The sequence below is a fragment of the Pygoscelis adeliae genome, unplaced genomic scaffold, assembly GCF_000699105.1.
Source record: "Pygoscelis adeliae isolate BGI_AS28 unplaced genomic scaffold, ASM69910v1 Scaffold420, whole genome shotgun sequence".
Classification (NCBI taxonomy): domain Eukaryota; kingdom Metazoa; phylum Chordata; class Aves; order Sphenisciformes; family Spheniscidae; genus Pygoscelis; species Pygoscelis adeliae.
In genome coordinates this window covers 1,197,509-1,212,330 of record NW_008823871.1, presented here as the reverse complement: position 1 = coordinate 1,212,330, position 14,822 = coordinate 1,197,509, and the positions used below count along the sequence as shown (strand labels likewise).

The 14,822-nt window shown below is 46.4% G+C and overlaps 1 protein-coding gene across 1 annotated transcript; it reads left to right on the top strand.

Moving 5' to 3' along the window:
• The first annotated feature begins 10,399 nt into the window (after positions 1–10,399).
• SCGB1C1 (secretoglobin, family 1C, member 1) lies at positions 10,400–13,079 on the top strand. Its single transcript, XM_009334156.1, has 3 exons — positions 10,400–10,466; positions 12,315–12,505; positions 13,056–13,079. The coding sequence occupies exons 1-3, from the start codon at positions 10,400–10,402 to the stop codon at positions 13,077–13,079; spliced, it is 282 nt and encodes a 93-aa protein (XP_009332431.1).
• The last annotated feature ends 1,743 nt before the right edge of the window (positions 13,080–14,822 follow it).

Here is a 14,822-nt window from a genome sequence, read left to right as displayed (position 1 = left end):
GTACAGTTAATGGACTGTTTGCAAGCAAATGTCTTTAAAATGATGTGGGGTTTTATATTTAAATACATCAACTGCTAGATGCTATGCTATTGATCAGTGTTTATATCTGTGAGATGATTGTACTTTTTTAGATGCTCTGTAGATTGTTTTGTATCTTAGAATGAATGTAACCTTTTTGTAAGAAAGCTTGCTGAAACAGCAAAAACTTTAAAGTTGAGTGCTATTTGAATGTCTGATTTGTGACATTTATCAAACTGAAAATGACAGTTTGATAAAAGTGAGTTAAATCATCTCTGGGCTTCTCTTCTGGACTCATCATAGCTTTTTATTAGAAAAATCTACAGTATTTTGGAATCTGACGTTTTGGGTTGCTTTTTGCACTTAAGATAGGAATGTTCTGTCCATAACTCCTGCTGCAGTGGGAAATATTTGTGCTTTGGTAACCCTGCAGAATTTGCTGACTAGTTTTACTTCCTTCTTTTGTTTCTGGAAACTGGAAGAGGGACAGTTTGGCACGATGATATATTCCCAGAAATCTTTACTAAGGAATACATGACTTTGAATTAATCTCGAACTAACCTTACATCCCTGTAATTCACTACTTGTGTAACTTTAGAAAACACTCAGAATCGCTACCACCAGATGGAGCAGGAACTTCAGTCACAGTACACAACTGGAACACTGGTATTTAAAAACACTCAAACAAAAAAAACCACAAGTAGAAATCCCAGGAAATTACAACCTCAAGACTTTAAGAAAGATATTTTCACTTTTGATTATTTCAGGTATTTCTCTTCATTTTTATTCCTGCTTGCGCAGGCAGCCTTTCCTGAGCTCCGAGTGCACGTGCTTTCTGGTACAGCCTGACTCCGGGTTTGTGCCTGACCCTGAGCTGGGCCTCCCTGGAGGTGCTGCTCTGGGTGGGTGTCCTGCACAGAAGGTGTCGTACGGGCAGGGTAAACGGCACCCTCCTTCACAGAACTGGGGGAGAAGCTCGGGGTTTTACGGCAATCTGCCCTCACCCTAGACCTCCTAGGGTCTAAGGAATGAATGTAAGTGCCCTTGGGATACTAGAATCTTTGCCGGTACCTACCAGTTTATTGCAAGTTACTGACGAGTCCAAAAACAAACAAAAAAAGGGTGGGGTGGTTAATATTGTCTCTTTAATCATGATGAGTGTTAGATACCTTGTGAAAAAGGAATACTGGGGATTCAAACAGCCAAACAAAAGGTCGAGAGGGCAGATTCTTGGCCAAAAGAAAAGCCATTTCCAGTCTTCAAAGACCACTTAAGCTTAGTAACAGTGGTAAAAATCTATAACTGTGATTTTTGCCATCGGATATCACTTGCCATGATGAGACAGATGCTGGCCTCAAGAAGGCCTCAAAGCAAACACTCATAGTATTACTTCTGAGCCACTTAACTCTTATTTTATACCGCTGATCTCAGTAAAATTACCTGAGGTATTTGCTTCTGTCAGATGCTTCAGACTCATCCTTGAAGGTAAGCAGAGTGGGACGACGTCTTGCAAACTTCAGCAGGTATGTAGAATAAGCAGCTAGCCCCTCTGATCTAAGCTGTCATGGTTCAGCTTTGTTTAGAACACCTAAAAAAGAAAGAGGCAGGGACTTTTCTTACCAGGTCTTCTCAGTAGTACATGATCAGGACTAGGAACATGAACCAGGGCCTCTCAACATCCTCGGGATCACTGACGTTTCAAAGCATTTCCTCCAGGTTTGATTTCAGGTGGGATGCTGAGCCTATTTGGGTTCAGAGGTGCTGAAAATCTAGCAAGAAAAGCTAGTTTCAAGTAAATAGAACTATTAAAAATCACTTTTAAGCATGCATGAGAGCTTGGCATCCCCACCAAAGCACTACTGAGGTTTGGTTCCCGTTGCCTCTGCCCTTTTACACTTATGACTTACTCTGGCATTCCCTTTCCTATCTTAAACATCCGAGTATCCTTTATCCTTTGAATTAAAACCCAGCGTATGTGGCTGTTCTGCAACTGGAGCACAGTGACTGTGTTCCTTGTGGCTAATGCCTTTCTTGGTCCTCCTTCCTCGGGGGATATGGCCGTGTCCAAGGAGAGCAGCCCTGTCCAAGGTAGCCTGCTACTTGCTCAGCACGAAACCGCCAGCCGGCAGCCCAACAAACATGAAAAGATTGCAGTTGTGACTGGAAACAGGCCAAGAGCTGGAAGGCCTGAAGAAAGTGGAGCCACGCTGGAAGCCGTCTGGGTGTAAAACTGAGGCGAAGCACGCGGACCTCGGGAAGGGAGAGCATTGCCGCAGGCCTGGCTCAGGGGCTGCATCCCTCAAGGGGGTTGGCAGACGTGGGGAGAGGACTCTCCACGAAAACCTGAATGTGGGTCCGTCATCTCCGCCCGTTGAAAAGATGGGGGAAAAAACTGCATGCCCTGGTGAAGTCAGCTTCTCTAATTTCTACTTGTAACTTTCCATTTCCAAGTGCCAAGAGCGCTTTCCCCACCTCACCTGCTACTGCCTTTGAGTCCAGGTGGCTGCCTGTCCTCCAAAGCACTTGTTTGCACTGCACAAAGCATTGTCTCCTGGAACAACAAACAAACGAACAATTCCCCTGTGGCAGGTCAAGCCAAATTCTGCTGCTTCCTCCCTTGAGAACACCGTTTAGTAAGCCTTTTTCTGTGTGCCTTTAGCCTAAAATGCTCGCTGATAAGGCGGTTGTAGGTCTTTGCTCACGTCCTGTGGGAAGGTTAAGCTGTGAGTTCTCATGAAGGGATGTGACTTCAGTTACCTTCTAGATACAGCCTCAAACCCACGACTAACGTTCTCTGTAGCTACAGCCCTGCCTTGTACCCAGGACTAGCGTTTCGCAGCCTGTGAGCTGTGGATGATGAGTAGCCCGCAGGATACCAGAAAAGAGCATGCAAAATGGTTGCAAAAGAGTGAAAGTTGCATGCACCTGGAAACAAAATGAGAAATAAAAGGAAAACAAAAATTAAGTTTAGTCTAATGTTTGTTTGGTTCAAAGTGAGAACCACATGGGCAACGCTGCTAGAAACACTCCTTGGGGTTGCGGGAGAAGGAGGGGTATGTGCATGTATGCTTTCCCCTCCCAGATAGGTTAGATGGTTCTGGAACCACAGAAAACGTGGAAATAGTGCACGAGGCTCGGCTCTGCTCTGCTCAGACCGGCCTCACCGTCATGGAAATAAACCCCTTGCCTGGCTAAGCTGGGAGTTGTGCCCCTCTCCTGACCTCTTCAGTGCTGCCGCTGAAACACAACAGCTTTATTTCCAGGGTCCCTTCCACAAAGTAGAAGCAGGAAGGATTCCTAGAAATGAAAATAAATGCCCTAGAGATGTGTTTTCAGAGGGTCTCGCACGGCGTTTTCTCCATCCCGTGCTGCTGGCTCAGCCCCGGGGTGGGCGAGCACTGCACGAGTCAGGACTTGGCCCAACCACCCAACACGAACTCTCCCACCAGTCTTTGCCCTGGCACCCTAAAGACAAGAAAGGAAAACAGAGAGGAGCTGCAGAAGTCATCGTGCACAAGCAAACTTGTTTCTGTACTGATCTGTTGTAAGACAAGCCAATAGTTAAATCTTTCAATGTTTGGATTATAAATGAGAATTAAGCAGTTAAGATTTTTATCTGCGTGTTTTCTAGATTATCCAACCTGCACCGGCCAAGAGACACAACCCAACAAAATATCATTCATCACCTACTTTCACGAACCGCAGTGTTTTCAACAGCAGATTTGTTAAAACTTACCTGTGTCTTAACACTAGGAACACATGAAACTGTCTCGGTTGCATCCAGCCATAATCCTTTCATGCCGCCCTCTCTTTCTACCGGACACAGAAGGAGAGCCATTACTGAACTCCCCAAGTTGTCCCTGATTCAGAAATGAGATCTGGCTTCTCCGTGGACCGGCTCTTGCCTGCTCAGCATCGGCACCACCTGCAAATGGATGCAGTGGAGTTGGAATGACCGGCACAATGGCTTTTACGAGCACGATAGTGCTGCAGGGAAGGGAAACGGATAGACGGCAGAGAAGCTGGCAGATGGATGTGAAGGCATCGTGTATCCCAAGAGATCTGTACCTACATCCTCACTAAACCTCACGACTTTTTCATGGTGGAAAGACTGAAAACCAAGGCTTACAGGAATGTCGAAGCAGCACAAGGTGCTGCTCATGATTTATAGCCCTGCCAAGCCTTTTTCTTACCTGTCATCATCCCCTTCTCCCTTGCACAGGGAGCAGCAGAGCCTGCGTGTCCCAAATGGGATACCAGCCCCCCCCCGGGGACTGTGGCGTTGGCCTGGAGCGGCGCTGGACGGACTTCAGCAGCGGCCGAGAAGTGAGTAGGTGGCACGGCTGCAATGTCGCTCAGGCAAGAAAACCCTGCTGCCTTTAAAAGAGGCTTTGCTGGGTCAGAGGAAAGGCTGTATGATAAAACAGATGCTAAATCCTATCGTTTTCGCATCCTCCCCTTCTCACGGTCCCCAATTTGTCACCTCCTCTGTGCACACAGGGAGAGCGGCCAGCTTCCCCTGAGCTGGCACGCTACGGGACACGCTCCAAAGTACACAGGGGTCTTTCCAATAAAGTTTGGACCCAGACTTTATCTTTTGATTGTTCAGGGATTAGCCTGAAAACATTATTATTAATTAAAATGGGTTCTAGTGACCTGATTGCTGACAATATTGCCAGCAGTAGGAAAACAAGAAAACCAAACACTTTTAGACAAATCCCCAAATGACATTAAGTAGCTTACAATGAAAATCCAGATTAGCAGTCCTTGCCAAGGGATACATATTTCCAAATACTGTTTCCTACCTCCAGGGCCATCACGGGTCTTTTCAGGGACTCTAGGAGCTTATTTTCATCCAAATACATCTTTGAGGGAGAGTTGTCTTCTTTTTGGGGGGCAAGGGGGAATAGGACAGCCGATTTTTTGCGGTCTCCCCTTCTGAGAGCACTGAGCCCCTCAGTAACAGAAGCACTCGGCGCTTACGCACCCGGCACAGGAATAGTTCACCGAATCGCGGGCTGGTTGAGGTGGGAAGGGACCACCGGAGGCCAGCTGGTCCAACCCTCCCTGCTCAAGCGGGGCCACCTAGAACCACTTGCCCAGGACCACAGCCTGGCAGCTTTTGAGTATCTCCAAGGAAGGAGACCCCACAAGCTCTCTGGGCAACCTGTGCCGGTGCTCGGTCACCCTCACAGTGAAAAAGGGCTTCCCGATGCTCAGAGGGAACCTCCTGTGTTTCAGTGTGCGCCCACTGTCACTGGGCACCCCTGAAAAGAGCTTGGCTCCGTCTTCTTTGCACCCTCCCTTCAGGTATTGAGACAGGCTGTGAAAGATCCCCCTGGAGTCTTCTCCAGGCTGAAGAGTCCCAGCTGGCTGGGTTAGATCTTTACTTTTGGATTAGATCTTTGCTTCCTCGTGTTCCCTCAGTATTCCCTGAAAAACCACCCCGATTGCCTTTTCTTTCCTAACAGACACAGGACCAGCCTGGGGTTTTGCTAGTGCTCCCACCACCTCCTCCCTCTCAATTCAACGAGTTCAGATGCGCTCAGCTTCTTGTCGCTTTGGGACCTTACAGATCAGCTTCCAAAAAGAGCAGACACCAGCCATGAAGATGTGAGCACATCCCCGATATGCTCCAGTCCCTGTTTACATGCACGAATGTGTCACGGAACAGATACTGTCACACACAGCGTAGGGACGTGGGGAATCTTTTATCGCATCCAGCCTGCAGTATCTGAGTCTCTCGCAAGCAGCTCTGGCCTGTGACTTGGCTCCAGTCGTAGCAACGAAAGCAGTGAGCGAGCTCTTTATATACTTTCATCACTTCTCCCAAAGGCGCACAGAGAACCTTCAGCTTTTTTCCAGCCTAAACAATATCTGCCACCAAAAAAAAAAAGAATGTGCTAGACTGTATGCAACAAAGCCATCTTTTTTTGCCATGCTAACAATGTATTTTCAGCTCCACATTCACTAAGGTACTATATTTGCAGGTACTCCATTTCAAGATAGTTTAGGTTTCTCATTACAATGAAATAAAATAAATGTCTTTGTTCATTAATCTTATTAAAACGTAGGATTCGATAATTTGTTTTGAGATCATCCTTACCAGCTAACTCATGTGAGACAAGCAGTTGCTGAAACATAAACACATTAACATCCATAGTTATCAGCTGAACAAGTGCAATACCACTGCACTTGTCATTCAATTATACTAAGTTACGCACAATGAAGAGAAAACAGGAATCATTCTCAAAGAAAAACGTGATGGATTTTTACAAAGCAAATGCAAAGCACTCTCTTTTCTTAGATCATTTGTAACATGAGAGAGCATTGTCGGTAACATAGGGAGTATCTCCAAGGAAGGAGACTCCAAAAGCTGCCCAGGGAATTGCCTATGCTCAGAATAAGAACATACTCAAAGCAAGAAAACCGTGCGGGTCGAGTGCAGGGCCATCATCCCACAGCATCGATGTGTCCCTGTAATGGGAACGGGGGTATTTAGTGTCACAGTTCCAGCGCGAAGATAATAATAGGATGCGTATGCCATGAAAGGATGTACTCCCCTCCCATTCACCACAGCCCTTGTTAAGCTGCTTGGCACTAATTGAGGCAAATCTGAAATTCACACTCTTTTAAAATAGAATTATATACATTCTTTGTTTAAAATCAGAAGAACATGAAAAAAATACCTCATTTTCAAGGGCACCCTTGTTCACGCCCAGTGGGATCAGCTCCAGGGACGCAGAAATCAGGACAAGCTCCTGCCAGGACAGCTGGTGGTAAAACCTCCCTGGAGCTTTTCAGATTGAATTCCTTAAACTTGCAGCTTAGAAACTGAACAGTCGCAACACGAAGCATGGGCTTAGCCCGTCTCCTGGGAATCCTGCAATACTCTCTTGTCATTTTGCTTTCAGGTGGCCAGACCTCCTAAGCGGAATGAGACCAAGAGCGGGGCTGGGTGGGAGGTTGTGCAGCGCCGTGTCCCTGCTCAGGCTGCCTCCTGCGGCGATGCTGTGAGGGGGGCAAAGCCAGAGGTACGAGGGTACAGCAGATGCCTTCCGAGACCGTGGTTATTATTTCAACAGTCAAATACTTCTTTCTTTTAAAGCATGATGAATAAGCAAGAACATTGAAGCCAAGCGGCTAACAAGATCCCTTGGCGCTCCCGGCAGAGTTCTCGCATCTCTCCTGAGGTCCTGCCGTACGCAGTCTGATGGTTGCTGCCGCGCTCTGCTTGCTGAACGCCACAGCTTGCTCCTAGCTAAACAGAATCGGTTTTCTAAGCAAATAAGAAAATAAAACCCCTTTCCCCTTCTCTGGAATTCTCTGCCAAGAAATTCCATGCATACAACAAATAAAAACATCTCAAGGACTGCATGGATCCACCTGTGCTGTAGAGAAATGCTCTAGTGCGTTATCCAGAACACACAGTACACAGCCTGTCCCAAACGGCACTTTGCTCACTCGTTTCTGTGGACATCCTCAAAAACCGGTGAAGGAGTTTTTCTGTACCCTAAGAATTTCTGACTGTCATATAGACATGCTGGAGCACAAAATAGAGAAGCCCCCGGTCTCCTAATCTAAATTATAAAAATAACCCTAAGCAAACAGACCCAGCACTGAGGGGAAGAGTACAAAAGCAGCCTTTGCAAAACCCTTCTGAGCTAAGCACCTGAGAAAGGACAGTGAAGAAGTCTCCGACGCCCAATGCTCCACACCTGACGTCCAGGTAAGCAACAGCTGATCACGTTTGTCAAAATTGTAGGACCGGTCCCTAAATTTAATGTGTCCTGCAGGTACTGCTGATTTGCTAGCTCCCACGGCTGCCACATGTTCTTACAGTCGACGGTGCTTTGATTCCAGCTCCTGAGACATCCACACTGCCTCCATCTCTTCGTGTGCATTAACTGTCAACCCAAGGGAGCTCAGTCACTCCTCTGCGCTTCTCCTTTGTGGCCGGGTCACGTCTGGTGAACAGCCTCCCACCAAATCTCAGGAGAGGGAAAACCCACCTGGAGAATGAACCTTAAGACTTTGTTAACGCGCCTTAAGCCAGCTTACAACGTGAAGTCCTTTACTGCCAACCTGTCCCAAAAATGGCATGAAAAACTAATGAGAACATTTTCAGGAAGGAATTTTATGTTATAATTTCATATTTTGGTACTGCAGTCACCTAGACAATCAACTTCACACCAAAAAAAGACTAAAATCATGTATTTCTACAGTCCTATATCAAGGTCACCAGATATTCACGGTTTATGCAGTTCTTCATACCCATCTAAAAATAAACTATATCCTGCAATAATCCCTGGAGGCCCTGGACACCCCTCCACAACGACTTCACGTTTTAAGAGGGGAGTGGGGGGACCTGTTAGCTTTCAGGCCCCCCCACTTCTTCATCACCTTTTACTTGAGTGCCGATGGACTCTGAAACCTTCTGCTAAAAATCAGGGGTAATGATGAAAGAACAAGCTGAGATATAAAGTTACTCAAGACTACACAGACAAATCCAAGGGGGAGATCTCAGAAGACCTGTTCAGCACAGATACTAAAAGGGATCGAGTAGTACAGCAGGAAAATAAGCGTTTCTTTCAAATGGTGTTGGTTGCGCATGGAATATGTAAGATCTCAGAGATAAAGCACTCTTCTCTGATGCCTGGGGGGGGAAGAAGATAGGGGAAAGAAGAAGATAGGGGAAAATTTTTAGTCTTTGCAATACCACGGCCATGTCATTTTACAGTCATAGCTTGTGTGTGTGGTAGCTGAATCTTTCAAAAAAGCCAACTCCCCCCTCCCATTTTATTTACCGCAATACACTATATTTTCAGGTGAGGATGTGGCCCTGTAAAGTCTACTGCCTCTTTCTTTCTCACAGCGGGGATATGCTGAGTGTGCAGCATTTCTTATTACCTGAGAGCCATCAGATGGAATCCTAACCACAGGCAGCGTTGATCATGACATGCTCCCCCCCTCAACGTGCTAACCATGCAGGGCACTTTCTTTGGCCGAAAGCATCTCCTGACCTTTCCAGGGGAGGCTCTCACGCTTCCCTCTTTCCTAGGGAAGGAGTCAGAAGGGAGGATACCCCATGTCCACAGAAAGGCCCTTCCTTTCTCCTATCTCATTTTGTTCCGAGACATACGCTGCCATTACCGCTTCCCTTCTGTCAGGGTGATTTTAGATTTTAGTAGGTTAGCAGAACACGGTGCCATATAGCCAGTAACAGCTCGCACCTTACTGGGAACGTCCATGGGTCTGATCTTCGCTCTCCCAACCTCCTTACCCCATCACCTTTGGGCTCTAGTGGGGTCCACACGTGCGCCAGGAGCTCTTCCAGCCATGTGAAGCACAGGGCAGAATGAGAATCCGTTGGGCTTCCCTGACATGGCAGGAAAGGATAAGGAGCCTACCTGGCTGCCAGCCAGCAGAATTAGGTCTGTAACTCAAGAACTAGCCATCTGTGCTGAACGTTGCTTCAGCTGGCCAACAGGCCTTTAATTTTTACCTTAAAAATGTGCTTCACTTTTTTTAAGTTCAGGCGTGACACTGTGATATTATTCCAAAGGTTATCAGCATAGCTGGTTCAGCTGCCAGCTCGGAGTTTATGGAGGCCAGTTCTCCACTCCTCAAGAGTGCACAGCTGGCTAAGAGCAGCTGTATAGCAGCAGCTATTCAAGACCTTCTTCTTTAATGTGTGGTTATTTTCATTCATGCATCAGCCCACTCTTTTTTTTTTTTAATATATATATATATGTATTTATTTCTGGGAACGTCCTATTCTATAGAATATTATATATTCTATATAATAAATCATATACATATATGATTTATTTCAGATCATGATACTTAAAAAGACACGTTAGTCCCTGCAGAATTGGAATTATAGAAGAGAAGCAGGGAAAACAATAGAAGAATAATTATGCAAGAAAAGTGGCAGCAGTTCTGCATGAAATCACTTCAGAAGGCCGGAATAAATGAGCTTGAAAGTGCCTTGGATAAAATGGCCTGTTGCAGTTTACTGGCCGCTGATTTTGCAGTTCCGCATCTCGCAGGGGCAGAGCAATCTCGCTCCTCGGGCCGCGCTTCAAACCCCATAGATCCCACGCGTAATGTCAGCGCGAACCCTCGCTAACGGAGCACTATGTTCATTGTTCCAGGCCCAGTGACAGCAGCTGATGAAAGCAGAGGTCACCCACATTTTTCATCTGTCTACTTCATAAACAAGCATGACCCGGATCCAGTTTTAGTGCAGGTGCACGACCTGCTGGGCCCATTCCTTCCATCGCATTGTGAAATTCCCCACATATATACCCCGGGTCTTTGCGTTCAGTTGCAAAGGGCACTCACCGGCCTTCACAGCTTAGCTCACAACGCAGGGAAAATGGCGCTCTCTGCCGTGAAGCTGACCGTTACTCTTCTCATCACCATGGTGCTCTGCAGCTCCCTTGGTAAGTTTTGCCAATTAAAAAAATAGAATTTTAATTTTTTTAAATTTATCTTTTATAACCTTGAACTCATTGAACTTCTGCACAAAGTATTCAAGGTATTCAGAGTACCATTAAAACACCTGGTGGAAACTATTCTAGGGAGCAACTGAAAGGCATCTTGATGCCTCGTTTAAAGCTTGCAGAGAAAGCACGCTGTGTCCCTGCTGGCAGAAGTGATGGCCCCTTGATTAGCACTGAAGACTTTTGGTGGTGACAGGGAAATTTAGCTGCCTGGCCTCCAAGAAAATACTAATCACAGCAGCCTGAGTAAGGTCTCTGAGATTTTTTTCACTTGGACGCTTACAGTGGGGTTCACCCGCGTAAATTTGGTCTCTGCAATCTGACGGCCAGTGTCTGAGTGCTCACCCTGGCTCTCCTTTGAATCGATGGACTGGGCTGGAGTCGGTGACAATACACCTCATGGCAGCGGGGGCACCTGCACTAGATTAGATGATCTGTCCCGCTGGTCCAGGGACTACATCAGATGTGGAGACTCAGCCTTAAGCAGAACGATCCCAACATTACTCTGTTATTTGATGGTGGGTAACTACTACCGTTACCCAACATCACCTCCAGGCTCGGCTCCTTGAGCCCACAGAGGTGCCTAATCTGAGGCCACATTGATGCCAAAGTGTCGGAAAACAGAAAATAAATATGGGGAAAGAAGTAAAATTGGAAGGTGAAAATGCATATGAAAACAGAGGCAACGTAATTCAGCATGTTGAGGGGGTGGTGGTGAACTCACAGCCTGGTTCGTTCCTCTGAGGTTATTAATCAAGAATATAGTTATGTGCAATTAGAGTAAGAGAAACAGCAGGTGAATATGCTGTACACTGATAAGGCAGTCTAAATTATCAGCTGAAGAACCTAATGATTTTATAAAAGCAGGTAAAGAATATGGATTTTAATCAATGTGACTCACGTTAAATCTCATAAATTAAGAACAGGGATGACAATAATAAGAAGGAGAAAAAAAACCCCAGAATTTTACTAGACTGGACAGAACTTAGCAGACTGATAATTATTATTATTTTTTCTTAAATCAAGGCTCAATGGTTAAATCAAGACAGTTCATACAAAGAGAATATGGAAAGGAGATCAAATTGCATGAGTAGCCCTGGAAAACCTGGCAAGGTCTTGGAAGAACAGCACGTTGAGTGTAAATTCAAAATCAGCCTTTGTAGGCAGTTGTGTAGGTAGCAACATCAGAAGGCGACAAGATTTGGACTTCAAGAAAAGAGATTAAGAGAGTAGAAACATTTTCGGTTTACTTTCATCTAAAATGTTGACAATTCCAGAGGCAGGAGAAAAAATGTAATTACTGAATATTACAGACAACCTGGGTGATGAGTACATGAACATATTCAGAGAAGGGAGCTGAATGGTTTTTGATATCTGGTTAGAGAACAGGGAATAATGTAAGGAAGCAAAGGTGCATGGAAAAGAGAAAAAAAAATCCCACAAAGCCTGAGAAGAAGCTGGATGCAGAGAGAGAAGAGAAGAGGAGAGGGGAGGAGAGGAGAGGGGAGGAGAGGAGAGGAGAGGGCTGAGGACCAGGCAGGCAGAAGCTTATCCACGAACGGTGGGATTCCACCGAGGGACCTGTACAACAGAGCACCTCCTGCAGTGGCAACCCGTTTCTCTGAAAGCTTTAAAAAAACCCCTGCAAAGCTGAGAACACGCTCTGCAAAAACTTAGTGTGATTTGTATGTCATTCTTGGGGTGGAGGGTGTTAAAGGGCAGAAGCAGCTGGATCTGGGCGAGTGAAAGGTTTGTTCATTACACTCCACTTTGTCTTTCATACTCCAGGAGCTGGCTCCGCTCATGAGATTGTCCCCAGCTTTCTTCAGACACTTCTTGAGGGCTCTGCTGATCAGCTGTACACCGGGCCAATTTCTCAATACAAAGTCGATGATGTGACCAGAGCTGCTTTGACTGCATTAAAGGAATGCATTGATGGGCTTTCTCCTGAGCACGTAAAGGCCCTCATCAATCTGCTGGTAATTAATTCCTTTTATTATTATCATAAATGTCTGTAACTGTGCAGCCTTGTACCAGATTCTGGACAAAGAGCACCCAAATACTTTAACTTAAGCATCCCTTGGCCTCAGGTTCGGTTGCACACCCGCACAAAGCTTCCAAGTGTTTTGAGAGATCGTTGAACAAAAGATGGTCTCTACAACAAACACAATCGTTTTTCTTGCCGGTTAGAATTTATGGAAATGCTAACTCCCCCGGTGGAAGAAGCACCTGCTTCATGCAGGTGTGTTTTTAGGAACAGAGCCAAGATGAAAGAAAACTCCTAGGTAACAGCAAGAAAGACTCCGGCGTATGTGACACTTGCCCTTTGTTAGCGTTTGCCCACGAACTCACGACAGGTACTGGCCTGGTGAGCACCTGCAGGTGAGAGACTAAGCCTTTGTCCTCACGCAAGTTCTGCCAGAGGTCACAAGCTAAGTATATAGTTCAGGTATCCCAGGTAAGTCTGGCTTTTCTCTGCAGGTGTGTATTTCGGCATGCTACATTCACTGCTCTGACTTTCTGTTTCAGAAACTTGTTCGGACAGAGGCTTAAATTGACAAAATATCTGACCCAGCTGCTGACAACGCTTCTCCATGACTGCCAGCTTCTCCTATCCAAAGCCTCTTGGAAAACAGCAAATACAAAAAATGGAGAAAACCAGGATGCTGCCAGCTGGTTTTCTAAACTCTGCGTGCTGAGTACCACACCCTGCCACCTTCCAGTCTATTTTAGATCTTATTTCTTTAGAGGTAACATCAAGTTCTAAATAAAATTCAGATGATGTCTTAAAATTGATTCTGTCTGTTTTTATAAATAAAGGTCTTTTTTTCTCCTTCTTACTGTTAGGACAAGATGCTGTTTGTTTTGATAAAGTCTAAACATTATTAAGCATTATTATATATACTGACTCACCCACCACACACGCAGACACAGACACAAACATACACACGGGCCAGCAATTTAACTCTGAATGACCTGAGGGAATCACGTCCTCAACCAAAGCAACTTTTTCCAAGCGTTGGCCATTTTTCAAAATAAATGCAGTAGTTCTGATAGCAACGGGTCCAAAACCCGCTGGGCGCGAGCTGAACAGTCAGCTCGCTTTGGGCCACACTCGCGGTCCTCTGAGCGTCCCCAGGAGGCACACACAGAGTTGCCTGGAGGAGAAGGGATATTTCAGTGTCAGCACTGACTGCGGCAAAAACCTGAAGGAGCGCTGGACACCCAGTGATTCCCAAGGGAGAACCGGGCAGGCAGCACAACTGCATCTCACCCCAGAGCTCTCGGCTGCTCCTTTGCAGATGGGACCGAGAGGAAAGTACCAGAGGGGACAGTGTCCCTTCTAAAACCCAAGGAAATGGCTCCCTGTTCGTCTTGTTCAATGCTTCCCCACCACTTCTCTTCAGCTTCACGCTCTCATACTGAGTCCACTTGAACTCACAAATCCAGTGAGGATTGAGGGAAGTATAACGTCCTTTTTCTGGAACGAACTGATGTGTACTCTTGAATACAGACTGCTCTACGGGAAAGTGAGCCGCCGAAGGTGTTCCCCCATCGCCCATCTCTTCCACCTCACACCCATGCCACACGCTTTTCCCGTCCTGCTTGTGCCAGGGGGTCCACCCCCAGGACTCCACAGAGGTGCCAAAGAGCAGAAGCAGAACAATTTTTAACTGCCACTACATACCCCTGAAAGCAGAGCCATCCCAGGCTAATCCTCAATGACACTGAACTTCGCAGGAAAACAACGAGCAGTGAGGTTGACCTAGATCTATGTGCCTCAGATGGTCAGTACCACTCCTCATCATTCAACAACAAGATCAAGTTCGGTGATAGGAGCGACAAAAAGCAGCTTTTGCTGCTTTCCAAAACTTGCAGCAGGCTCCTGCCAGCAGGCAGCGGAGTGGCACGGATGCAGAAGCCACCCGGACAAGAACAACGTTGTGCAGGCTGAAAAATCTTTTTGGTTGAAGGCAGACGGTGGCAAGAGCTGAGTGGCGTGTCACCACGGGCAGAGCACAGCCTGGCATTTCCAAGCCTAGCGCCTCTGACTGCAAAGGGTAACATGAAGGAAGTTTGTGCTAGCAAACAGCCTGGATCATTAGCATCACCCACCACCTTTTGGTCGCAGAGGACGAATGATCCAGCCAGCGGAAGGGGATGTGCGTGACAGATGCAGGGGGGGGGCAGCCGGGCCCATGAGAACTCACATACGTTAGAAAAATGGTTGCAAGGAGCCAGTCTTACCAAGAAAGGCAATCTGCAAAGTCCTTTTTTGCACAGATTAGCACTTGA

Bases quoted from the DNA above. Each gene is read 5' to 3' on its own strand.
- SCGB1C1 (XM_009334156.1), top strand. From the start codon at position 10,400: ATGGCGCTCTCTGCCGTGAAGCTGACCGTTACTCTTCTCATCACCATG. The intron at 10,467-12,314 runs GTAAGTTTTGCC...TTCATACTCCAG, and splicing joins GGTGCTCTGCAGCTCCCTTG to GAGCTGGCTCCGCTCATGAG. The intron at 12,506-13,055 runs GTAATTAATTCC...TTTCTGTTTCAG, and splicing joins AGGCCCTCATCAATCTGCTG to AAACTTGTTCGGACAGAGGC.